The sequence below is a fragment of the Oncorhynchus mykiss genome, chromosome 6 (assembly GCF_057628025.1).
Source record: "Oncorhynchus mykiss isolate SJ-2025 chromosome 6, ASM5762802v1, whole genome shotgun sequence".
Lineage (NCBI taxonomy): Eukaryota > Metazoa > Chordata > Actinopteri > Salmoniformes > Salmonidae > Oncorhynchus > Oncorhynchus mykiss.
In genome coordinates this window covers 19,586,680-19,612,500 of record NC_143027.1, presented here as the reverse complement: position 1 = coordinate 19,612,500, position 25,821 = coordinate 19,586,680, and the positions used below count along the sequence as shown (strand labels likewise).

Below are 25,821 nucleotides of genomic sequence, written 5' to 3'. Positions count from 1 at the left end.
TAAAAAATGAAATACAAATATTATAAAACCAATAAATATAATATTAAGTAATAGCACCAGGTGCTATTCTATATGTATGGGAAGTCTAGAGGCTAGAGCTACTCTTAGAGAGAAGGCTAGAGCTAGTCTTAGAGAGAAGGCTAGAGCTAGTCTTAGAGAGAAGGCTAGAGCTAGTCTTAAAGAGAAGGATAGAGCTAGTCTTAAAGAGAAGGCTAGAGCTAGTCTTAGAGAGAAGGCTAGAGCTAGTCTTAAAGAGAAGGCTAGAGCTAGTCTTAAAGAGAAGGCTAGAGCTAGTATTAAAGAGAAGGCCAGAGCTAGTCTTAAAGAGAAGGCTAGAGCTAGTCTTAGAGAGAAGGCTAGAGCTAGTCTTAAAGAGAAAGCTAGAGCTAGTCTTAAAGAGAAGGCTAGAGCTAGACTTAAAGAGAAGGCTAGAGCTAGACTTAAAGAGAAGGCTAGAGCTAGACTTAAAGAGAAGGCTAGAGCTAGTCTTAAAGAGAAGGCTAGAGCTAGTCTTAAAGAGAAGGCTAGAGCAAGGGCAAGTCCCCACAAGAAGAGTAAAAAAAAAAACATTTGACCAACTGGGGACATTTTGTTAGTCCCCCACAAGGCCAAATGCTATTTCTAGGGGGTTTAGTTATTTTATTTATTTAATTAGGGAAGTCAGTTAAGAACAAATTCTTATTTACAATGATGGTCTACCCCGGTCAAACCCTAACCCGGACAACGTTGGGCCAATTGTGCACCTCCCTATGGAACTCCCAATCACAGCCAGTGGGGATAGAGCTTGGAATCGAACCAGGGTCTGTAGTGACGCCTCTAGCACTGAGATGCAGTGCCTTAGACTGCGACACCACTCGGGTTAAGGTTAAAATTTGTGTTAGGTTTAGAATTCGGTTTAGGAGCTGGGGTTAGTTTTAGGGTTAGGAGCTAGGGTTAGGTTTGGGTTTTGGAGTAAAGGTTAATATTATTTTGAATGGGACTGAATTGTGTGTCCCCACAAGGTCAGTTATACAACACTGGGTGTGTGTGTGTGAATGTGCATTGGCAGCACATCAACAGGATTATACCCCTGTGTGTAATGGCAGAGATTAGTTAGCAGCTCCTGCATGATAGGGCCTTTTTTCTGCCAATCCTTAGCTATAATGCACTACATGACCAAAAGTATGTGGACACCTGCTCATAGAACATCTCATTCCAAAATCATGGGCATTAATATGGAGTTGGTCACCCTTTGCTGCTATAACAGCCTCCACTCTTCTGGAAAGGCTTTGAACTAGACGTTGGAACATTGATGTTGGGACTTGCTTCCATTCAGCCACAAGAGTATTAGTGAAGTCGGCACTGATGTTGGCTGATTAGGCCTGGCTTGCAGTCGGCGTTCCAATTCAGCCAAAGGTGTTTAATGGGGTTGAGGTCAGGGCACTGAGCAGGCCAGTCAAGTTCTTCCACACCAATCTCAACAAACCATTTCTGTATGGACCTCCCTTTCTGCACGGGGGCATTGTCATGCTGAAACAGGAAAGGGCCTTCCCTAAACTGTAACCACAAAGTTGGAAGCACAGAATAGTCTAGAATGTCATTGTATGCTGTAGCGTTAAGATTTCCCTTTACTGGAACTAAGGGGCCTTGCCCGAACAATGAAAAACAGACCCAGAACATTATTCCTTCTCCAACAAACTTTACAGTTGGCACTATGCATTGGGGCAGGTGGTGTTCTCCTGGCATCCACCAAACCCAGATTCGTCCGTTGGACTGACAGATGGTGAAGCGTGATTCATCACTCCAGAGAACGTGTTTCCACTGCTCCAGAGTCCAATGGCGACGAGCTTTACACCACTCCAGCCAACGCTTGGAATTGCACATGGTTAATTTAGGCTTCTGTGTGTAATGAACACGATGGGAGACAGAGAGCTGGTTTCAAGCGCGGGGCGCAGCAGTTGTTTATTGTAAAGGACCACAGGAAGAGGCAGGTAGCTGGGTCCAGGGGGAGGCAGAAGGTCGTACACAGGAGGAGGCAGGTAGCTGGGTCCAGGGGGAGGCAGAAGGTCATACACAGGAGGAGGCAGGTAGCTGGGTCCAGGGGCAGGCAGAAGGTCATACACAGGAGGAAGCAGGTAGCTGGGTCCAGGGGCAGGCAGAAGGTCATACACAGGAGGAGGCAGGTAGCTGGGTCCAGAGGCAGGCAGCAGGCCAAACACAGGGGTCCAAAAGGGCAACAGTACAGGCAGGGAAAAGGCTAGTACCGTTGTCCGGGAGATCAGGCAATGGGTTGATAACAGGAAATCCGGCTAAAGTACAGGCAGGGAATAGGTAAAGGGCGTCGTTAGTGAGGCAGGCCAAAACTATCATACACGGGAGTAGTAAATTACAGGAAAATAGAGCTCTGAATAGAAGTGTGTCACAAAACAAACAATAGCTCACAATGATGGGATGCAAAGAACTGAATTAAATAGTGTGTGAAAATGACATACAAGTGTCTGAACAGGTGATCAGAATTCCGGTGATTGGGATCTGAAGATTGAGCTGCGTTCAGGGGATCTATGTGTTTGAGAGTGTGGGATGGAAAGTGGGCTGGAAAGTGAGCTGCGTTCAGGGGATCTATGTGTTTGAGTGTGAGCTGGAAAGTGGGCTGTGTTCAGGGGATCTACGTGTTTGAGAGGGTGAGTTGGAAGCAGACGTTACACTTTGCGGCTACTCAGACATGGAAACCCATTTCATGAAGCTCCCAGAGGCAGTTTGAAAGTTGACAGTGATTGTTGCAACCGAGGACTGTGTGCTCGATTTTATACACCTGTCAGCAATGGGTGTGGCTGAATTAGCCCAAATCCGCTAATTTTAATCCACTAACTTCAATATATAGTGTATGCTTGAATATCCACACAAGCATACCACTTAGAATGCATGTCCAGTTACAGGTTCAACCTTGGACAACATTTTCCTGTGAAGCCCAATTCCCAATTCAACCACCGGCGAAATCCCTTCACAATGATCTCAAACTGTGTTTCTAATAAACAATGAGGCTAAATACAGACTGCCTCTTGCTAATCAGGAAACTCTACCCCATAATGACAAAGCGAAAACAGGTTTATAGAAATTATTACAAATGAAAAACAGACATACCTTATTTACATAAATATTCAGAGCTTTTGCTGTGAGACTCGAAATTGAGCTCAGGTGCAGCCTGTTTCCATTGATTATCATTGAGATGTTTTTACAACTTGATTAGAGTCCACCTGTGGTAAATTCAATTAATTGGGCATGATTTGAAAAGGCACACACCTGTCTATATAAGGACCCACAGCTGACAGTGCATGTCAGAGCAAAAAAACAAGCCATGAGGTCGAAGGAATTTTCCATAGAGCTCCGAGACAGGATTGTGTTGAGACACAGATCTGGGGAAGGGTACCAAAATAAATCTTCAGCATTGAAGGTCCCCAGGAAGACAGTGACCTCCATCATTATTAAATGGAAGAAGTTTGGAACCACCAAGACTCTTCCTAGAGCTGGCCGCCTGGCCAAACTGAACAATCGGGGGAGAAGGGCTTTGGTCAGGGAGGTGACCAAGATCCCAATGGTCACTCTGACAGAGCTCCTCTGTGGAGATGGGAGAACCTTCCAGAAGGATAACCATCTCTGCAGCACTCCACCAATCAGGCCTTAATGGTAGAGTGGCCAGACGGAAGCCACTCCTCAGTAAAAAGCACATGACAACCCGCTTGCAGTTTGCCAAAAGGCACCGAAAGACTCTTTGGTCTGAATGCCAAGCATCACGTCTGGAGGAAACCTAGTACAATCCCTACAGGGAAGCATGGTGGTTGCAGCATCATGCAGTGGGGATGTTTTTCAGTGGCAGGGACTGGGAGACTAGTCAGGATCAAGGGAAAGATGAACGGAGCAAAGTACAGAGAGGTCCTTGATGAAAACCTGCTCCAGAGCTCTCAGGACCTCAGACTGGGGCAAAGATTCAACGACCCTAAGCACACAGCCAAGACAATGCAGGAGTGGCTTCGGGACAAGTCTCTGAATGTCCTTGGGCGGCCCATCCAGAGCCTGGATTTGAACCCAATCAAACGTCTCTGGAGAGACCTGAAAATAACTTCGCAGCAACGCTGCACATCCAACCTGACAAAGCTTGAGAGGATCTGCAGAGAAGAATGGGAGAAACTCCCCAAACAGCGTCATACCCAAGAAGATCCGCTACCAAAGGTGCTTCCACAAAGTAAAGTGAGTAAAGGGTCTGAATACTTGTGTAAATGTGATATTTCAGTTTTAATTTTTTTATAAATGTGTAAATAAAATGTTTTTGATTTGTCATTATGGGGTATTGTGTGTAGGTAGATGAGGATTTTTATTTATTCCATTTTAGAATAAGGCTGTAACGTAACAAAACGTGGAAAGGGTCAAGGGGTCTGAATACTTTCCAAATGCACTGTATATTATTTAGTATATGTAAAGACAACATTACATTAAGAATAGTCTGATGGGTGACAATATTAGCCTATCACTTGTGAATGATGTATTATCACTTGTGAATGATGCCCAGCCTGTGCAGTAAGGCAAGAAACAACGCAAGGCTTTTTTTGCAACTTTTTCAAATCATAGTCGCACACCTCATGTAGCCTAGCCCACAGGCATATGTTTGATGAGGTTTGTACCACAACTAAAGTGGACAAATAACTTCTTCAAATTAAGTACATTAATCCGCATTAAAACCAGAGTAGAGCCTAACTGGCATACATGGGAAGTGTGTGAGATTTGGGGAAGTTTGGAGAAAATAATTTTAACTATAAAAATGCACCTTTATAATAAAGCATTACATTAATAATCGCATATGAGGTCAGTGTTTTCTTGCTAATTGCATTTTGGAACATTCGCGCTTATAGCCTATTGCTGTGTGAGCATTGCTGTGCTTATAATATGAAGAAATAGCCTAATAGTTTATCAACATTATAAGTTAAACATTTTGATTTGTTGCGTTTGCTTCATTGCTTTGAAAAGTTTTTTTGATGTGAGTGGTTGTATTAATTTGGGATCTATCGTATCCTACAACTCTCACAGAGTAAGTTTGGAATATTTATTTTCTTGCACAGAAGGACACGTTGACCAATATAATAGGTCAACTTTTGCACTATGGGGGATATTAGATTGACATAGGCTAGTGTTTTTGCTGTTCGTTAGGTCAACTCATCTTGTTGGCTGACGTAAAGGAAATGTGGACAGTTCTTCCAATACGCGCTCAGTTGCGTCCCGGATGTCTGTCTTCACTTAGCCAACTTCTTAGCTGAGATGCCTGTGAGAAGGAACCGATTCCGTTACGGGCATTGGCTAATAAGAAATGAAATATCTGAGAGAGCCAGAGCACGCAGCCAGGAGAAGGGAATTATACTTATTATATTCAGCCCAAGGGCACGAAGCCTGGTGAGAATATTATCAAGTGCTTGTCAAATTGTGAATGAGAGACTGATGAAGTGTGTGCAGCCTGCACAATAAATAAATCAGAGCTCATTCCTTTCATGAAACTTTTTTCAAATCATCATTAGAGTCCGCATCATGCAGCCTAAAGTTGTATTAATAACTCAAAATGAAGCATATAGGAGAACCTGTTTGTTTGTTATCCTCTCAACATAAAGTGTGCGCACTTCCTTTGGAGAAAATACGCTTTCTATTTTATTCAGCAATGCAATTGCATGGAATTCAATCATACTATGAAATAATACAAAAGAATACAATGGAATTCTAAGCAAATCTTGTCTGCTAAATGAACTAGTACAGCCCACAACCATATGGCGTAGCCATATCAGGGCCTAACATCAAATCAAATCAAATTATATTAGTCACATGCGCCGAATACAACAGGTGTATCCATATTTTTTTTAAACTGCGAGCCCCATTGTTGGTTAGGGGCTTGTAATTAAGCATTTCACTGGAAGGTATTTGTGACTAATATGTGACTAACATGTGACTGATAAAAATTCATTTGATTTATGTAGCCCTTACAGTGAAACGCTAACATAAGGACAACTCAGAGTATGCTACTCTGTTCTTCTGAAATGGACTACATTTTCATCATATCATGTTTCTTTAGACCGGTCTAAAATAAATAATGGATTTATTGTGATGGTGTAGGCTATAGTAAATTGATTTAGTATACTTTTTAAAATGCAGATGTTCCCAAGGTCTGCATCAGTGGCTTGTAGGCTATGTGTGAAAAGCCAGGATGTGCTAAACTTGTTACGTTAATTAACGGTCAATTACCGTGAGACCAGCAGTTATTTGCTTGACAATCACCTGCTGACAAAATGTCATGACTGCCACAGCCCTCGGTACTACTAACCTATGTCCAGAGTGCATAAGAGGAGATTACCATGAATCAATGGTCATGTTGAATTTTACTGCAGTCATGACTCATGAATGCCAGTGTGGCAGCTATATGGTCACTACAACAGGCCTAGTTGTGAGGTATGGGGTCCACTCACAAACCAATAATTCACAAAATGGGAGAAACAACCAACTGAAACTCCGCATGCATATTTCATCAAAAATATACTATGTCTACAAAGCAAAACCCCAAACAATGTATGCAGAGCAGAATTAGGACTATACTCGCTATCAAAATCCAGAAAAGGGACGTTAAATTTCACAACCACCTAAAAAGAAGCGATGCCCACATATTCCACCAAAAAGCCCTCACCTACAGAGAGATTAACCTAGAGAGGAGTCCCCTCAGCCAGCTGACTCTGGGGCTTTGTTCACAAACAGAAACAGACCCCACAGAGCCCCAGGCCAGCAACACAATTAAACCCAAACAAATTCTGAGAAAGCAAAAATATAACTATTTGACACACTGGAAAGAATTAACAAAAAAAGTGAGCAAACTAGAGTGCTATTTGGCCATAAAAATAATACCTGACCACTGTGACTGATCAAAAATGAAGGAAAGCTTTGACTATGTACAGTCTCAATGAACATATCCTTGAACACATACAGTATGTGTCATGACTCCCGCTGAAGTCAGCTCCTCTCCTTGTTCGGGCGGCACTCGGCAGTTGACGTCACCGGTCTTCTAGCCATCGCCACTCCACCTTTCATTTTCCATTTGTTTTGTCTTGTTTTTCCACACACCTGTTTTACATCCCCTCATCACTCTATGTGTATATTGTCCTCTGTTCCCCCCATGTCTGTGTGTGTAATTGTTTGTTACGTGTCATGTGTGACATTTCATGCTGGTTTTTCAACGGGTCTTTGGGTTTGGAAACCACGGGTTTGGAACCCATAGTATTGTATGCTGTACATTATTTGTGTGACGAGTGCGCAATTCGCGTTTGCCTTTGTCGTTACGCAGTTATAGCGTCCAAATGTTTTCCTTCTGCAAAATAAAGTGTGTCTGTTCACTCATCTCTGCTCTCCTGCACCTGACTTCAGTTAACCAGTTGCACACACTGCTGACAGTATGCAGACCTGGCTCTCAAGAGAAGACAGGCTATGTGCACACTGCCCACAAAATGGGGTGGAAACCGAGCTGCACTTCCTAACCTCCTGCCAGATGTTTGACCATATTAGAGACACATATTTCCCTCAGATTACACAGACCCACAAAGAATTTGAAAACAAATCAAATTTTGATAAACTCCCATATCCATTGGATAAATACCACAGTGTGCCATCACAGCAGCAACATTTGTGACCTGTTGCCACAAGAAAAGGGCAACCGGTGAAGAACAAACACCATTGTAAATACAGCCTATATTTATGCTTGTTTATTTTCCCTATTTTTCTTCAGCTATTTGCACATTGTTACAACACTGTACATAGTCATTATTTTGAAACTTTTGTGAGTGTAATGTTTACTGTTCATTTGATTGTTTATTTCACTTTTGTTTATTATCTATTTCACTTGCCTCGTCAATGTAAACATATGTTTCCCATGCCAATAAAACCCTTTGAATTGAATTGTATTGAGAGAGGAGAGGAACATAGAGAGAGAGGGGGAGATAAAGAGAGAGGGGTGAGGGAGAGGGAGAGAGAGAGAGAGAGAGAAGAGAAGAGAAGAGAGATGTGAGGGAGAGAACGAGGGAATGGAGGAGTTGAAGAGGTGGATAGATGTAACCACAGCACCGGAGATGGGGTGGGAAAAGAACAGGAAATGGGAGGAGAGAAGGAACAGGGGACAGAAATAGCCTTGTTCCATGGCAGTCACTTTCATTTTCCACATTCCAATATCCCACTTACCTCCCTGTCTCACTCACGCACACACAGACAAACCAACTCAATTTTTTTATGCGTGGCCTATAACTCATGACACACAATCTCATTTACCTTCTCCACACCATCTGTCTCTCTCTCGCGCTGCTCACTCACTCACATACAGTACCAGTCAAAAGTTTGGACACCTACTCATTCAAGGGTTTTTCTTTATTTGTACTATTTTCTACATTATAGAATAATAGTGAAGACATCAAAACTATGAAATAACACATATGAAATCATGTGGTAACCAAAAAAAGTATTAAACAATACAAAATATATTTTATATTTTATATTCTTCCAAGTAGCCACCCTTTGCCTTGATGACAGCTTTGCACACGTTCTCTCAAAATGCTTTTCCAACAGTTCCCACATAAGTTGAGCACTTGTTGGCTGCTTTTCCTTCACTCTGCGGTCCAACTCATCCCAAACCATCTCAATTGGGTTGAGGTCAGGTGATTGTGGAGGCCAGGTCATCTGATGCAGCACTCCATCACTCTCCTTCTTGGTCAAATAGCCAGGTGGGATGGCGTATCACTGCAGAATGCTGTGGTAGCTATGCTGGTTAAGTGTGCCTTGAATTCTAAATAAATCACTGACAGTGTCACCAGTAAAGCACCCCCACACCTTCACACCTCCTCGTCCATTCTTCACGGTGGGAACCACACACGTGGAGATCATCCGTTCACCTACTCTGTGTCTCACAAAGACATGGCGGTTGGAACCAAAAATCTCAAATTTTGACTCATCAGACCAAAGGACAGATTTCCACCAGTCTAATGTCCATTGCTCGTGTTTCTTGGCCCAAGCAAGTCTCTTCTTATTATTGGTGTCCATTCATGTTGGTTTCTTTGCAGCAATTCGGCCTCTGAACAGTTGTTGAGATGTGTCTGTAATTTCTAAAGCTGGTAACTCTAATGAACTTATCCTCTGCAGCAGAGGTAACTCTGGGTCTTCTTTTCCTGTGGCGGTCCTCATGAAAGCCAGTTTCACAAACACACACACACTTGAGAACAAACACACACACGCACAGATGTGAACATATGCTGTTAACTACATAGTCGTTGACAGCACTCCCAAATGGTCTGTCCTATCGCACCATTTCCCCAAACAGGAGAAGAGATAAGAGTGAGAGAAAATGAACAACGTCTCATGAACAACGTCTTCATTAAGGAGAATGAAGGCTTAATACTGCAACACAGCTTTCAAAAACCAGCTGGGGTCTGCACTGAGGGTGTTTATATTGTTGTGTGTGTGTGTGTGTGTGTGTGTGTGTGTGTGTGTGTGTGTGTGTGTGTGTGTGTGTGTGTGTGTGTGTGTGTGTGTGTGTGTGTGTGTGTGTGTGTGTGTTCGACTTGGGAAATATATGGGAGGAAGCAGAACAGTAATAAAGCTGCTCTACAGGAATCACTGCTAATGACCTGAGAGAAACAATTACCACTAAGACAATACGCTTTGCTGGAGCGGTGAGAGAGAGAGAGAGTGAGAGAGTGAGAGAGAGAGAGACAGACAGAGACAGAGACAGAGACAGAGACAGAGACAGAGAGAGAGCGAGAGCGAGAGAGACAGAGACAGAGACAGAGACAGAGACAGAGACAGAGACAGAGACAGAGACAGAGAGAGAGAGAGAGAGAGAGAGAGAGAGAGAGAGAGAGAGAGAGAGGGAGAGAGAGTGAGCAAGAGCGAGAGAGAGTGAGCAAGAGAGAGAGTGAGAGAGCAAGAGAGATAGAGTGAGCGAGAGAGAGAGAGAGAGAGAGAGAGAGAGAGAGAGAGAGCAAGAGAGATAGAGTGAGCGAGAGAGCGGGAGAGACAGAGACAGAGATAGAGTGAGCGAGAGAGCGGGAGAGACAGAGACAGAGACAGAGACAGAGACAGAGACAGAGAGAGAGAGAGCGAGAGAGAGAGAAAGAGAGCAAGAGAGATAGAGTGAGCGAGAGAGCGGGAGAGAGTGAGAGAGAGAAATTTCAGGTATTCTACAGGCTTGGGACCAAAAAAGACCAAGGTATTGATTCCCTATAAACAGTTCACAGAAGCCTTGGATTACACAAAAATATTTTGAAGGAAGAAAAGACTACAATATCTGTTTCCATTGAATCACTATGCGAACATGCACACAACTGAGACGGACTGGACATCAAAGAGTTAGAATGCTGGATATCATTTCTTATTCTGTGGTTGACATTGTCAAAATGTCTGAAAAACTCTAAGCTGAATATACACAAGTGAGGATGGAAACCCTACAGAGGATGTCTATAGTTGCCATGGTAGAACAATCTCAAACCATTCTAGTGCACTTACGGGTGCGAGAGCACATGAGTAATACGATGCATGTGACATCAATCGCAGTGGGATATCATTACCAGAATGGACAGAATGTGAGAGATATATACGGGTAGAAAGACCTTGGAAGGGAAAGAGCGAACCTAGGAAGAGAAATAAACATGTAGCCTTAATGTGGAGAGTCAAACATATGTTAGACATTAAAGAGATTTGCATGTTTAATCTCAGAGAAAAAAAGAGAGAGTGAGAGAGAGACGAAGACAAAGACAGAGCGTGAGAGAGAGTGAGAGAGAGCGCGAGAGAGACAAAGACAGAGACAGAGAGCGAGAGAGAGACAAAGACTGAGACAGAGAGCAAGAGAGAGAGTGAGAGAGAGACAAAGACAGAGAGCGAGAGAGAGCACGAGAGAGACAAAGACAGAGACATAGACAGAGAGAGAGAGACAAAGACTGAGGCAGAGAGCAAGAGAGAGAGCCAGAGAGAGAGACAAAGACAGAGACAGAGACGAAGAGAGAGACAAAGACAAAGACAGACAGCGAGCGAAAGAGACAATGACAGAGAGCGAGAGAGAGAGAGAGAGAGAGAGAGAAAGAGAGAGAGAGAGAGAGAGAGAGAGAGAGAGAGAGAGAGAGGGAGAGAGAGAGAGAGAGAGAGAGAGAGAGAAGGATAGAGAGAGAGAGAGAGAGAGAGAGAGAGAGAGAGAGAGAGAGAGAGACAAAGACAGAGACAGAGATCGGGAAAGGGTGAGAGAGAGACAAAGACAGAGAGCGAGAGAGACAAACAGCGAGAGAGAGAGCGAGAGAGAGAGAGAGACAAAGACAAAGAGAGAGAGCGAGAGAGAGAGAGAGACAAAGACAAAGAGAGAGAGCGAGAAAGAGAGAGAGACAAAGACAAGGAGAGAGAGCGAGAGAGAGCGAGACAAAAGACAAAGACAAAGAAAGAGAGAGAGCGAGAGAGAGAGAGAGACAAAGACAAAGAGAGAGAGCGAGAAAGAGAGAGACAAAGACAACGACAAAGAGAGAGAGCGAGAGAGCGCGAGAGAGAGAGAGCGAGTCAAAGACAAAGAGAGAGAGAGCGAGTCAAAGACAAAGAGAGAGAGAGCGCGAGAGAGAGCAGGGTTGCTTTTTTGCTAAGCTCTCTCAGATCAAAGCCAAGTATGTCTGTCTAGAAACATCCTTTTCTCTTTCACACCCCCTTACACTGAAAACCCATCTGTCTCAGTGTTCTGCTTTTGGGTTTCACACTGCAGTACTAAACCAGGCTCCTAACACTGGGAGTGGCAAAGAAAATAGAGATAGAAATAGAGATGACCATGATATTGACATGATACAAAGGGACAGGGTTGTATGGGCCCTATCTATAGACTGAAAAATCCCTTCCTGGCCCCTAGATAAAACCCTTTCCTGGCCCCTAGATAAAACCCTTTCCTGGCCCCTAGATAAAACCCCTTCCTAGCCCCTAGATAAAAACCCTTCCTGGCCTCTAGATAAAACCCCTTCCTGGCCCCCAGATAAAACCCCTTCCTGGCCCCTAGATAAAACCCCTTCCTGGCCCCTAGATAAAACCCCTTCCTTGCCCCTAGATAAAACCCCTTCCTGGCCCCTAGATAAAACCCCTTCCTGGCCCCTAGATAAAACCCCTTCCTTGCCCCTAGATAAAACCCCTTCCTGGCCCCTAAATAAAACCCCTTCCTGGCCCCTAGATAAAACCCCTTCCTGGCCCCTAGATAAAACCTCTTCCTGGCCCCTAGATAAAACCCCTTCCTGGCCCCTAGATAAAAACCCTTCCTGGCCCCTAGATAAAACCCCTTCCTGGCCCCTAGATAAAACCCCTTCCTTGCCCCTAGATAAAACCCCTTCCTGGCCCCTAGATAAAACCCCTTCCTGGCCCCTAGATAAAACCCTCTCCTGGCCCCTAGATAAAACCCCTTCCTGGCCCCTAAATAAAACCCATTCCTGGCCCCTAGATACTGTATGATAGATGCATGATACTCTGTACGTGGAGTCGAGTCGAGCTCTCCCCCCACAGTTGAGCTGTAGTGTTAATTAAACTGGGTCAAGAAGCGAAGCCAGCTAGCAGACGTTGCCACCGTTTCCCTTTTCGTTTCCAGCCTTTTAATCAGTCTACAGCAGTCAGATCATGACATGAACCAGTCCCGGTCTTAAGTGTTTCATACTGAGCTTACCAAAGATCCCTCAATTATTAACACGGACTCCATCAGGCTTCTAATGGCCAGCCTGTCATAGAGGACCAAGGCTATTCAGAGTCATTCCACACAAAGGCTGAAGTACATATTTCTACCGTACTGTTTGCTGTCCAGAGTGATGAAATTAAACGTTTGTCCCATTATGACATTCCCCAACGGTAATACTCCTTAAAAAGCACTTCGCTTTGTCTCATTAGACCTAACGAAATGCCTTATCTGTGACTAGAATCACAATACAACTTGACTTCGCTCTTGGTGTTTTATAACCCAGAGAGAGCAAACAACCTCTGGTACAAGCTAAAAGTGTAAATTGGACATGTGTACAGTTTTCTACCTGTCCTCTTGCTTCCCTTATTCGAAATCTTCGTTATTCTAACAACCTTGAGTGTAATATACCACATGAACATAGATAAATCATCAAACAGAATTGTATTGATAAATTGATTTGACTATGGACAATTGGAAAGCTATGAATGCACACACTCAATAACATGCATGTCAAACACAAAGAACATTTAAACATTTAAGAATAAACACACCCTAGAAAACATACATACATGCACACACCAGGGTTTCATACACACACATACCTTATCCACACGCCAGGGTTTCACATACACCCTATGCACACACCAGGGTTTCATACACACACACACACCTTATCCACACACCAGGGTTTCACACACCCTATGCACACACCAGGGTTCCATACACACACACACCTTATGCACACACCAGGGTTTCACACACCCTATGTACACACCAGGGTTTCACACACCCTATGTACACACCAGGGTTTCACACACCCACACCCGGGATTCACACACACACACACACACACACACACACACACACACACACACACACACACACACACACACACACACACACACACACACACACACACACACACACACAGACAGACAGACAGACAGACAGACAGACAGACACACAGGCACACACACACACACACGCACACACACCCTGTCCCCCTGTATTTCAACATGAGGTGAGCTAGCTGCTTGATGGAAGTAAATCTTGTAGAGGGAAAAGGTTTTGGTTGGGTGCACTGAGCATTATTAAATCAGTCTAATCGATTAGTCTAAGTGCTACCTTCTTACTGTGTGCTTAGAATGTGGAATGAGGCACTTTCATCTAGATGCAAGTATGTTGTGGGTGGGTGCCTGTGTGTGTGTGAGTGTGTGCGTAACCGAAAGGTTACTGGATCAAATCCCCAAGCTGACAAGGTAAAAATCTGTCGTTCTGCCCCTGAACAAGGCAGTTAACCCAGTCTTCCCTGGTTGGCTGTCATTGTAAATAAGAAATTGTTCTTAACTCACTTGCCTAGTCAAATAAAGGTTAAATAAAAAATTGACCAGACATTTGAGAAGTTTACCGGACCCATATGCATTGGGTGTGTAACCAGATTAGGGCGTCCACCCACGGTGCTCAGAATGACAGAAATAATATTTATATTATGGTAAATCATCTTAACAGAACAAGTCGAGGATGCAATGATGTGCTTCCTTACCGCGCACTTTGAAGATAGAATAGCTGTCCACATGTACGTTTCCTCAGCCAACAAGATGAGTAACAAACAGCAACATCACTAGCCTAATCATAGGAGGTGCGTGAGTTTCAGGTTTGGGGAAACACATTTTCACCATAAAAATGCACCTTCATATTAAAGCATTCCATGCATCATTACATTTGCAGACTTATGTAGATTTGATATTAATAATTTAGGCTAATAATGTAAATCACTATTTGCAAAAAATACCGCTCAATGCATGGCTGAGCACGTACAGAACAGGCTATAGGCTATATCAGGTCAGTTTCTTCTTTCCTTGCACGGGAAAACACATTTCATGCAATTCTACTACACTTTATCTGACTGGAGACATTAGCAGAATGTTTTTAGTAGCCTACTCTGCTGACATTGACAAACAGATCGATAAAAACGACCTTGTCCGTAAAATAGGCCTATGAGAAGGGGAAGGGGAGACATACAGAATATGACATCCATCTAAACTGGAGGAGGACATGAAAAGGGGAAGCTAATGATGCTCTGTGGCCAAGTCATGCTTTAGTAGCCTATTCTGAATGATTAGATTTATTTCAGTTTAGACAGGAGTAGGCTAATTAGGCTATATAATCTTGGCAATTTAATTCAATTTACTTAGGGAAAGCTTAGCTTCCCCTAGACTTATGGATGTGCCGCCTATGAGTCTATGCCAATCTACTATCCCCCATAGTAGAAAAGTTGACCTTTTCTATTGGTCAGCTTGTCGAGAAATAAATAGCCCAAACAGACTCTGGGACAGTTGTGGGACAACTAACTGAAATGTATGTAGTGCTTTATTCGGGTAGCCGGAAAGTAGAGCATTGCAGTAGTCTAACCTAGAAGTGACAAAAGCATGGATGAATTTTTCTGCATCATTTTTGGACAGAAAGTTTCTGATTTTTGCAATGTTACGTAGATGGAAAAAAGCTATCCTTGAAACAGTCTTGATATGTTTGTCAAAAGAGAGATCAGGGTCCAGAGTATAGGGTGTGTGAAACCCTGGTGTGTGCATAGAGTGTATGAAACCCTGGTGTGTACATAGGTTGTGTGTGAAACGCTGGTGTGTGCATAGGGTGTATGAAACCCTGGTGTGTACATAGGTTGTGTGTGAAACGCTGGTGTGTGCATAGAGTGTATGAAACCCTGGTGTGTACATAGGTTGTGTGTGAAACGCTGGTGTGTGCATAGGGTGTATGAAACCCTGGTGTGTACATAGGTTGTGTGTGAAACGCTGGTGTGTGCATAGGGTGTGTGAAACCCTTGTGTGTGCATAGGGTGTATGAAACCCTGGTGTGTACATAGGTTGTGTGTGAAACCCTTGTGTGTGCATAGGGTGTGTGTGAAACCCTGGTGTGTGCATAGGGTGTGTGTGTGTGTGAAACCCTGGTGTGTGCATAGGGTGTGTGTGTGTATGAAACCCTGGGGTATTAAATAGTGTGTGTGTGTGTGTGTGTGTGTGTGTGTGTGTGTGTGTGTGTGTGTGTGTGTGTGTGTGTGTGTGTGTGTGTGAAACCCTGATGTGTGCATAGGGTGTGTGAAACCCTGGTGTGTGTATAGGGTGTGTGCGTGTGTATGAAACCCTGGTGTGTGAAATAGGGCGTGTGTGTGTGTGCGTGCGTGTGTGTGTGTGTGTGTGTGTGTGTGTGTGTGTGTGTGTGTGTGTGTGTGTGTGTGTGTGTGTGTGTGTGTGTGTGTGTGTGTGTGTGTGTGTGTGTGTGTGTGTGTGTGTGTGTGTGTAGAGGGTGCATAAGAGAGTCATGACAAGGGGCGATGACTTCTGGAACCACACACACAGGCCACACACACTCACGCATGTACGTACCACATGCACGCAGGCACCACACACACCCACACACAACACAAATACACCCACACATTCAAAAACAAACACAAGTACATTGTATTCTAACTGCCCTGCAGGGTACCGTACTACATGTTGAACTGTCTACTGAGATTCCATAAAGCACAGCTCTGGAGGCAGATACATTACTTCCTCCTTATACATGATCAAATAGTCTTCCATCCCAAGAAAGACCCATAACTTCCCACCCGCTGACTGACGGCAGCAGAGACAAAGTACTGGGGATCAAAGGTCCATGCAGAGAGACAGTCCTGGGGGTCCAAGGTCCACACAGGGAGACAGTCCTGGGGGTCCAAGGTCCACACAGAGAGACAGTCCTGGGGGTCCAAGGTCCACACAGAGAGACAGTCCTGGGGTCAAAGGTCCACACAGAGAGACAGTCCTGGGGGTCAAAGGTCCACACAGAGAGACAGTACTGGGGGTCAAAGGTCCACACAGAGAGACAGTCCTGGGGGTCCAAGGTCCACACAGAGAGACAGTCCTGGGGGTCCAAGGTCCCCACAGAGAGACAGTCCTGGGTTTCCAAGGTCCAAACAGAGAGACATACATTTGCTGATGTCATGGATAATGGGATAGGGGTTGGAGTGGGGGTGGATTGGTACACTTTTAGAAAAACTAATTGCTATCTAGAACCTAAAAAGGATATTTGACTGTCCCCATAGGATAACCATTGGAAGAACCCTTTTTGGTTCAATGTAGAACCCTTTCCACAGAGGGTTTTACAAGGAACCAAAAAGGATTCTACCTAGAACCAAAAAGGGTTCTCCTATGGGGACAGCCAAAGAACCCTTTTGGAAGCCTTTTTTCTAAGAGTGTAGAGGGAACGTGGGCAGGGGCTTGAAAATGACTTTCTTCCAGGAGCACAGGAGTGGGATTTGAACATGTGCACATTGGGGTTATTATGGTTCACCAAGCATCGGACCCAGGCCCCTCCTCAGTGCCCCAATAGCAAGCATCTTTACCGTGCTTCTGTTTTGGAAGTTTTCGAAGCATGATAGACAGGTGATGTACAGCACTGGAAATAGAGATAAAACACAGCTACAGTAGGCCCCTATTTAAGTGGCACGACATCTTATTCAGACTGTTTATTTCCAACTATTACTTTGTTTTCTCAGAAAGCGTTTCAAATCTGAAAGCAAATACTGTCTGAGAACGGGCCCTTTCATTTCAGATGCCTAGTGGGAGCCATGCCAACGGGAAATAAACGTCTGAGAGTGAAAACAAACGACTGAGGTCTTAATTGCGAGCTTGTGTTCTTCGCTTGCCTAGTTAGTGAAATAATGTCTTAATTGCAATTTCATGCGTGTAGCGTTTGATTAATTTAGACATGAAGGTGAAAGCTTTCCAAGGCTCCTGGAGTAGGCTGAAGTGTGTTTACACACCAAAGTGCACGAAAGTTAGAGACTGTCAGGAGGTGGATCAGGCGCAGGAGAGCAGAGATGAGTCTACAAGGTATTTAATTCCACGACAGCACCAGTATACAGACAATCCTCACGGTGCGGAGAAATACCGGTCACTCGAAAATAACGGGCGTAAATACATAACCCGGCAAACAATAACCAGTCGACAAGAACCGACATGAACAATATATAAACACGCACACTAACATGTGGGAAACAGAGGGTTAAATAATGAACATGTAATTGAGGAATAGAAACCAGGTGTGTAGAAAACAAAGACAAAACAAATGGAAAATTAAAAGTGGATCTGTGATGGCTAAAAAAACGGTGACGTCGACCACCGAACGCCGCCCGAGCAAGGAGAGGGACCGACTTCGGCGGAAGTCGTGACAGAGACGTTCCCTCAGGGTTTCCATGATTACATGTCCTCTGTACAACACTCTTCACATACCCTAGCTAAGTTCACACCTATAGGACTCTCACTTCACTAACTTTCAAATAACATTTCTCATTTGCACCTACTTATTTAGGTTATAAGAACATGGACGTGTAGAGCAAGGCAAGAGAGAGAGTGAGTGAAAGAGATGAAGGAATAGGTTACTCCAATGAGACGAGGAGAAAGACTGATATAGTGAGATATAATGTGGTTAATTAAACCTCCATCCAAAACAGAACAATTGTGCATTGTTAAATGTGAGCACCACACATAGTGCGATAAAGCATCCTTCACTCAAATAATTTTACAAATAGATTGCTCTGACTCAGAAATGACACTGTTGTGAGTGTTCTCGGACCACAAACAGAGAGAACATAACATGCATTGTGACTCGTGTCAGTATCACGCAACATGGCTAATTGAATGTGATAACCACTAGTTTTCCAAAAGCCACAACAATTGAAACAATCCCTCTCACAATCTAAATTATTCATCTGGGTTGGTAATGAAGTACAACGTTTGTTCTGTGCAGCAGTCAAGAAATCTGCAGGAGAGGCTTCAGCCCAACCTATTCATGTATTTGATTCAACCCTGATGAATGCAGTATACAGATTACTGATAAGCCTAGAGCGAAAAGGCCTAACACACATATCAAAGTGATTTTTCTATTTTTAACTACAGTGCATTCAGAAAGTGTTGTTACTTTTTCTCATCAACCTACACACAATAACTCATAACGACAAAGGTTTTTAGACATTTTTGCTCATTTAAAACAATTAAAAATGGAAATATCACATTTGCATAAGTATTCAGACCCTTTACTCAGTACTTTCTTGAAGCACCTTTGGCAGCGATTACAGCATTGAGTCTTCTTGGGTTTGATGCTACAAGCTTGGCACACCTGTATTTGGGGAGTTTCTCCCATTCTTCTCTGCAGATCCTCTCAAGCTATGTCAGGTTGAATGGGGAACATTGCTGCAAAGCTATTTTCAGATCTCTCCAGAGATGTTCGATCGGGTTCAAGTCCAGGCTCTGGCTGACCCACTCAAGGACATTCAGAGACTTGTCCCGAAGCCACTCCTGTGTTGTCTTGGCTGTGTGCTTAGTGTCATTGTCCTGTTGGAAGGTGAACCTTCGCCCCAGTCTGAGGTCTTGAGCGCTCTGGAGCAGGTTTTCATCAATGATCCCTCTGTACTTTACTCCGTTCATCTTTGTCTTGATCCTGACTAGTCTCCCAGTCCCTACCGCGGAAAGACATTCCCACAGCATGATGCTGCCACCACCATGCTTCACCATAGGGATGGTGTCAGGTTTCCTCCAGATGTGACGCTTGGCATTCAGGCCAAAGAGTTCAATCTTTGTTTCATCAGACCAGAGAATCTTGTTTCTCATGGTCTGAGAGTCCTTTAGGTGCCTTTTGGCAAGTGGGCTGTCATGTTCCTTTTACTGAGGAGTGGCTTCCATCTGGCCACTCTACAATAAAAGCCTGATTGGTGGAGTGCTGTAGAGACGGTTGTCCTTCTGAAAGGTTCTCCCATCTCCACAGTGGAACTCTGGAGCTCTGTCAGACTGACCATTAGGTTCTTGATCATCTCCCTGACCAAGGCCCTTCTCCCCCAATTGCTCAGTTTGGCCAGGCAGCCAGCTCTAGGAAGGGTTTTGGTGGTTCCAAACTTATTCCATTTAAGAATGATGGAGGTCACTGTGTTCTTGGGGACCTTCAATGCTGCAGAAATGTTTTGGTGCCCTTCCCCAGATCTGTGCCTCGACACAATCCTGTCTCGGAGCTCTACGGACAATTCCTTCAACCTCATGAATTGGTTTTGCTCTGACATGCACTGTCAACTGTTGGACCTTATATTGACAGAATTTACCACAGGTGGACTCCAACCAAGTTGTAGAAACATCTCAAGGATGATCAATGGAAACAGGATGCACCTGAGCTGAAATTTGAGTCTTATAGCAAAGGGTCTGAATACTTATGTAAATAAGGTTTTCTGTTTTTTAGATTTAATACATTTGCAAAAATTTCTAAAAACCTGTTTTTGCTTTGTCATTATGGGGTATTGTGTTTAGATTGCTGAGTTTTTTTTATTTTTTATCCATTTTAGAAAAAGGCTGTAATGTAACAAAATGTGGAAAAAGTCAAGGGGTCTGAATACTTTCCGAAGGCACTGTACGTTACCCAACATAACTGAGACAGCAATTTTGAAGAATTAAACAATCACAGCAAACAGTGAAAGTTCCTACAACTTTACGTTCCAATGGAGTCCCAATTTGGTTTCCAACTAGCTTGACAAGATCCCATGAATATTTAAAAAAATGTCCCGGGGTAATATTATATGACAAACATTAGTAGAAGTACATGCCATAATGGTTCTAAGAACATTTGGAGAATGTTTGTTTTTGACATTTTTAGAATATGTTAATCAAACGCTCATTGAGAAAACATTATAGCCATGTCATGGGAACATCCGAGGGAACCTCTGTCAAACTTTTGGGGGAACTTTTAGAAAACTTTATAATAGCACAACATTCTCAAAACGTCCCTGCAAACATTCTGAGAGTTTGGGGTAAACAGAAATTGTTAGCTGGGTTTAGACTACAACCAAGTCCACAACAAAATCAACAACAATGCAGAATTCTCACCAGCTATTCCACAACTGTTTACAATAATTGACAAATTGTCTATTTCTTGGACACTTTTCTCCCCTGAACTGATCAGTCTGTCTAAGGTTAACTTAAACTGTAGAGGCCACCCACTCCAAATACCAACTCAGTAAGAGCGCCACCTATAGATAACACTGAGTATATAAGTACATTTGTATATGAACAGTGTAAAAATAGCACATGAGAATGATAAATAGACACCGGAGCTGTTGTATAAGACTATTCTGCAGTTCCATTTCCTCACCCTAGGAGCTGTAGCTACATAACTGCTACTGTGATACTCAAATGGATTCTTTGGCGGTCTCTCCCTTCCATGCACTTTGCATAAGATGGAGCATTAAAATTGGCATTGGAAGGCTTCATACCCATGGAGCATGATGAGAGAGAGAGAGAGAGAGAGAGAGAGAGAGAGAGAGAGACAAACCAAAGGAGAGACAGAGAAGGGGGAGAGTGGGAGACAGTGACTGAATAAAAGGAGAGCATTTCACACTTCTTGTGCAACTCCAGGGGGCATGAAGACAATTCAGTAATGAATAACACACTCACTATCTGAGTCTCTCTCCTACAGAGGGAGAGGAAACAGAGAGGATGAGAAAGGTGCCAAGAAAGAACCTCTTCCAGAAGAGGGACAGAGGAAGAAGGGATACAAAGAGGAGAGGAAAGCGCTGAAATCTTAAATATAGAAAGAGGAAGAATATAATAGCAACCGCAGATTGAAGGGGACAGGTATTCAGTTTCAGGGCAACTGTCTTTTTGTATGTCACACCTTTTACTTTCAGCAAAAAGTCATCTGTAACGATAAGCCAAAGAATATGCCAAAAAGCGTGAGATGAAAATATTGTGATTGCTCAAGTGAGGGCTGTCCAGCAGCTTACACTAATGGGTGTTTCCTCTCTAGACTATATCATTTCAGTCACCAATTCAGCAAACACTTATTTCCCTCCATAATGGAGACATTATTCTCTTGGGGGCCGACACTTGACCAATTGCTTGTCATCTGGAAGGTTGAGAGGAAACTCTGTTATAATGGGGGATTTAATTACTTGTTGAAAACACCTGCCAGAGAACTTGATTCATTGCCAGTATGTCTCGGGAATGAATCATGGCACAGACTCACTGAATTACCATCGCACGCTGGCTCCATGAGTGTCCAACGCTTTATTTTCACTGTTCACATCCACCCTGGCAGACATTCATCCTTATTCTGAATGATCTGTAAATCCATGTGGGCAAGGGTGCTGACAAAGAGAACAATTGGGTTAGAAGACGTACCATGATAGGTCAATAACAACACCAGGGAATGTAATATGTCACACCAAGTAACCTGCTGTCCTTTAAAAGGATCAGGTGACCTACAGTTGATCCAGTAGCATCACCGTGAGGTTAAAACCCCTGATGTCCCCCAGATGATCAATCTTTAATCGATCGGTTTGTATCTGTGTGTCACCTACCTAATGCACATCATCCACTCTGCTACTCTCCCAGGCTGTGAAAGGGCACATGGTGGGCTGTTACCGTAGCAACACATGGTGAGAGTGGTAATGGCTTTTTGATTAACTGTGCCGACCAATCAACACTTGGCCATGGTGTGTCAGCAGGTTGGATTGTGAGTGTGACATTTAGAGGTGTGACTGTGGCTGTGACATGATGGGACTATTGGTATCTGAGGGAATGTGAAGTTACAAATTATTTATCTACATTAAGCACTAGTATACAGAAGAGCTGTATTCTAGTGAATGACTTCCAAAGAAGCACAACCAATATTTCTAATCACAACCTCCAACCATTGTTTCATCATGAGCAAAGAGTATCAAGTAGTGAATCCCAAAAGCCATCTACAACCACTGAGAAAGAACCTCCATGGACAACATAACAGCAGTTACAACCTCCATCTCTCAGCACTGAAAAGTCCCAACAGCACTGATTTCTGAATAGACATCGTGGCCAAGTATAATGGCACCCTTGCAAATTTCTTAAATAATTCCCTATTTGTTCTAAAATATGTTGAAAGAAGGTGAAGGTGCTTGTGTGGGGGAGAGATATGAGGTCCAAGAGTTTGGCTGTAGCATCAAAGGGCCTCATATGGGGACACCCACACAGAACCAGAGGCATACAGAACGTGTATGAACTTACACTGCCATTGTGACAACTCCTGAGATGGCTCAGACCCACAATCTAGCCCCATCAGTGATTAGAAAACCTCGCACACACACTTCTCTCTGTCAATGCCTTACACTGATGCACACAGAAACCATCAGTGATTACAATATCATCTATTTGAGCCATACACATGCAAATGCTTCACACACACACACACACACACACACACATTCATCTTGACTGGTTTAACATCATAGAGACACTTGGTTTGAGACTTTGATGTTGCGCGATTAAAATAAGACTGGGGAGAACCAAGACAAGATGCCTGGTTATTAACAACCTGTAATATGTTGTGTATCAAATGCCTGGTTATTAACAACCTGTCATAAATGTATACCAGACAATAAATAAAACCAGCTTATAACAAGGTCTATAAATATCCTGTGACAACCAATACATTTCCTCGTACATTTTCTCACTGCCCCTCATGCAGTGGACACACGCATGTGCACATTCAGTGCACGCACACAGCCCAATGCCAGAGAAGGCTGTATGGTCTCTTGCACCCAACAAGGACAACCTCAGGGAAGTCACATCCAGAATAAAACACTTGTCAGACAGAAAACAGGAAGGTGTGGATTGGCTGTAATACCATCTGAACCTAACTGCTTAGATATCTTCACCAAACAGTCACAGTATAATCCTCTGCTGGCCTTTCTTCCTCACAACCCCATCCTGTGTCAGCTTGGTCCCAGATCTGTTTGGCCCATCTTGTCAATGACCAAATAGGAATTGGTAAGACAGCACAAACAGATCTGTGACCAGGATATTCCTGTGTGGCTTCAGCAGTTACCTGTATATCGAATGGAGCAAAAAAACAAAAACAACTACCCACCTTAAATCAATATCAACCTCCCCCTCTTCTTGCTCTGCTCCTAATCCTCTCTCCATTCACTGTCCCATATCTCCTCTACCTCCCTCTCTCCTACTACACCTTTCCTCCACCTCCCTCCCCACTCCAGACCACTCTGGTACCCATACCTTGAGCAGGCGTACAGATGGTAGGAAGGCTGCAGCGCACAGTTTCCTAATGGTCCAGTTGATTGGCCGCGCAGCATCCAGCTGCTGGTTCATGGTTCCCGCTCCTCCCGCCTGGCTTTTCCAAGAAAAGAGCCCTTTGGAGGGGGCAAAGCAGCAGAGTCTCCGGCCAAATAGAACAACTCAGATCCCGGCAGAGCATGACCCCTAACACCAGACTACCACCTTTGTTTTGGTCCCCCGGCAGCTCAGCCCTTCCTTCACCTGGGTGCAATCCTTCCACTCTCCCTCTCCCCCACCCCTCCCTCCCCTCCCCACAGATCCACAGGGTCCGATGGCCGAGTTCTGAACGCCTGGAGCATCCAGCCCTCTCTCCACCTGCGGTATCCCAGTATCCCAGTCTGCCAGTCCACCCGGAGCATACGTTCCAGAACAGAGTAAAAAACAAAGAAAAGGAAATGGAGAAAGAAGAGAGAAGAGAGCAGCAAAAAGGAGAGGAGGAAAGGAGAGAAGAGCAGCACAGCACGGGAGAGCAGAGCAGAGCCCGTCAACTGAGCAGAGTGACAGGGAGCAGCACAGCACTGTCTCCAAGACGAGAGAGAGAGAGAGCGAGAGAGAGAGAGAGAGAGAGAGAGAGAGAGAGAGAGAGAGAGAGAGAGAGAGAGAGAAAGAAAGAAAGAAAGAGGGGGAAATGGAGAAATAAAGAGAATGGATAAGGCAGATTGAAAGAGAGAAGATATAAATAAATTAGAGAATGAGAGAGCCTGAGCACACAAGGCGAAAAGAGGAGAGAGAGGACAGGAGATGAGAGAGGAGAAGAGAGCGAGCGAGCAAGTGAGAGAAAGAGGGGAGAGATGGAGAGAGGTATGGCGCGTAAGAAAGATGCAACGAGAGGAGTGAGTGTCACAGATATAGCCCCCTTCATTTGAAATGGAGATGAATATGGAGAAATGTAACTGATATGGCATTCAAATCAGTATATTTTTAATACCGAATGCACATGTCATCCTCATCCATATTGATAAAACCATCAGAATGCTAAAGCAGGCAAACACACACTTAAAAATATTGAGTAAAAATGTCCATACTCTAAAGACCTATGTTTCTTCTGCTCCATTTCACTCTCTGTAGTGTCCCTCTTCTCCATCCCCACCCCCTTTCTCCTCCCTCTCTTTCTCTCTGCCCTTTCCACTGACTCTCTCCAGTGTGTGTGTGTGTGTGTGTGTGTGTGTGTGTGTGTGTGTGTGTGTGTGTGTGTGTGTGTGTGTGTGTGTGTGTGTGTGTGTGTGTGTGTGTGTGTGTGTGTGTGTGTGTGTGGAGTGCAAATTATACCGTGACATTCAGGGGTCTATTTTTGTTTCACAGGACTTTTTCACAGCAACACATTCCCGCACCTATTTGTGCGTACTCTTGCACCTGCACAAACAAAATGATGGGCCTAATAGCAAAGACGTGCTTTAACAGGCAACATGGATTACCTTTACATGTGGCATGAACACAACCAGTCAAGATGTTTTCATCTGATTGTCAAACAAATCACTTCAAAATTGTGCTACCAGCACATGTTGGTCCACTCCAAAATAATCCAAACAGTGCACTGTGCACCTGCCAATTGATGAAGGGAAGGACACACCTGTTACAAAACACCAGAAAGTGTGATGTCATTCTGCGATTGTCATTACACCTACACTACACTAATTCATTGATGCGTCTTGCTGAAAAATTGACCTTCTTTCTAAAAAGAAAAGTCCGGACCCCTGGAAAGGGGCTGACATACAGGACCCGACTAGAGCTGTGTCTGTCCTGAACTCATCGGCGATGGAAACTGTGAGGGTCCAGTTGAAACAATGTTGCAAGTTCGCTAGCAGGCTGGACCCAGTCGATTATGTTGCAAGTTCGCTAGCAGGCTGGACCCAGTTCGATAATGTTGCAAATTCGCTAGCAGGCTGGACCCAGTTCGATAATGTTGCAAATTCGCTAGCAGGCTGGACCCAGTTCGATATTATTGCAAATTCGCTAGCA

The 25,821-nt window shown here is 44.0% G+C and overlaps 1 protein-coding gene across 3 annotated transcripts in view; it reads right to left on the bottom strand.

Moving 5' to 3' along the window:
- The window catches only part of LOC110525413 (transient receptor potential cation channel subfamily M member 3), a 184,187-nt gene extending 159,624 nt beyond the window's left edge, over positions 1-24,563 (bottom strand). For all 3 annotated transcript variants that reach the window (XM_036979555.2, XM_036979556.2, XM_090237172.1), the window contains exon 1: positions 23,803-24,563. In XM_036979555.2, the coding sequence (XP_036835450.1) occupies positions 23,803-23,895 (93 nt within the window). In that variant the 5' untranslated portion in view covers positions 23,896-24,563. The remainder of the gene's footprint in view (positions 1-23,802) is intronic.
- Positions 24,564-25,821: the final 1,258 nt, after the last annotated feature.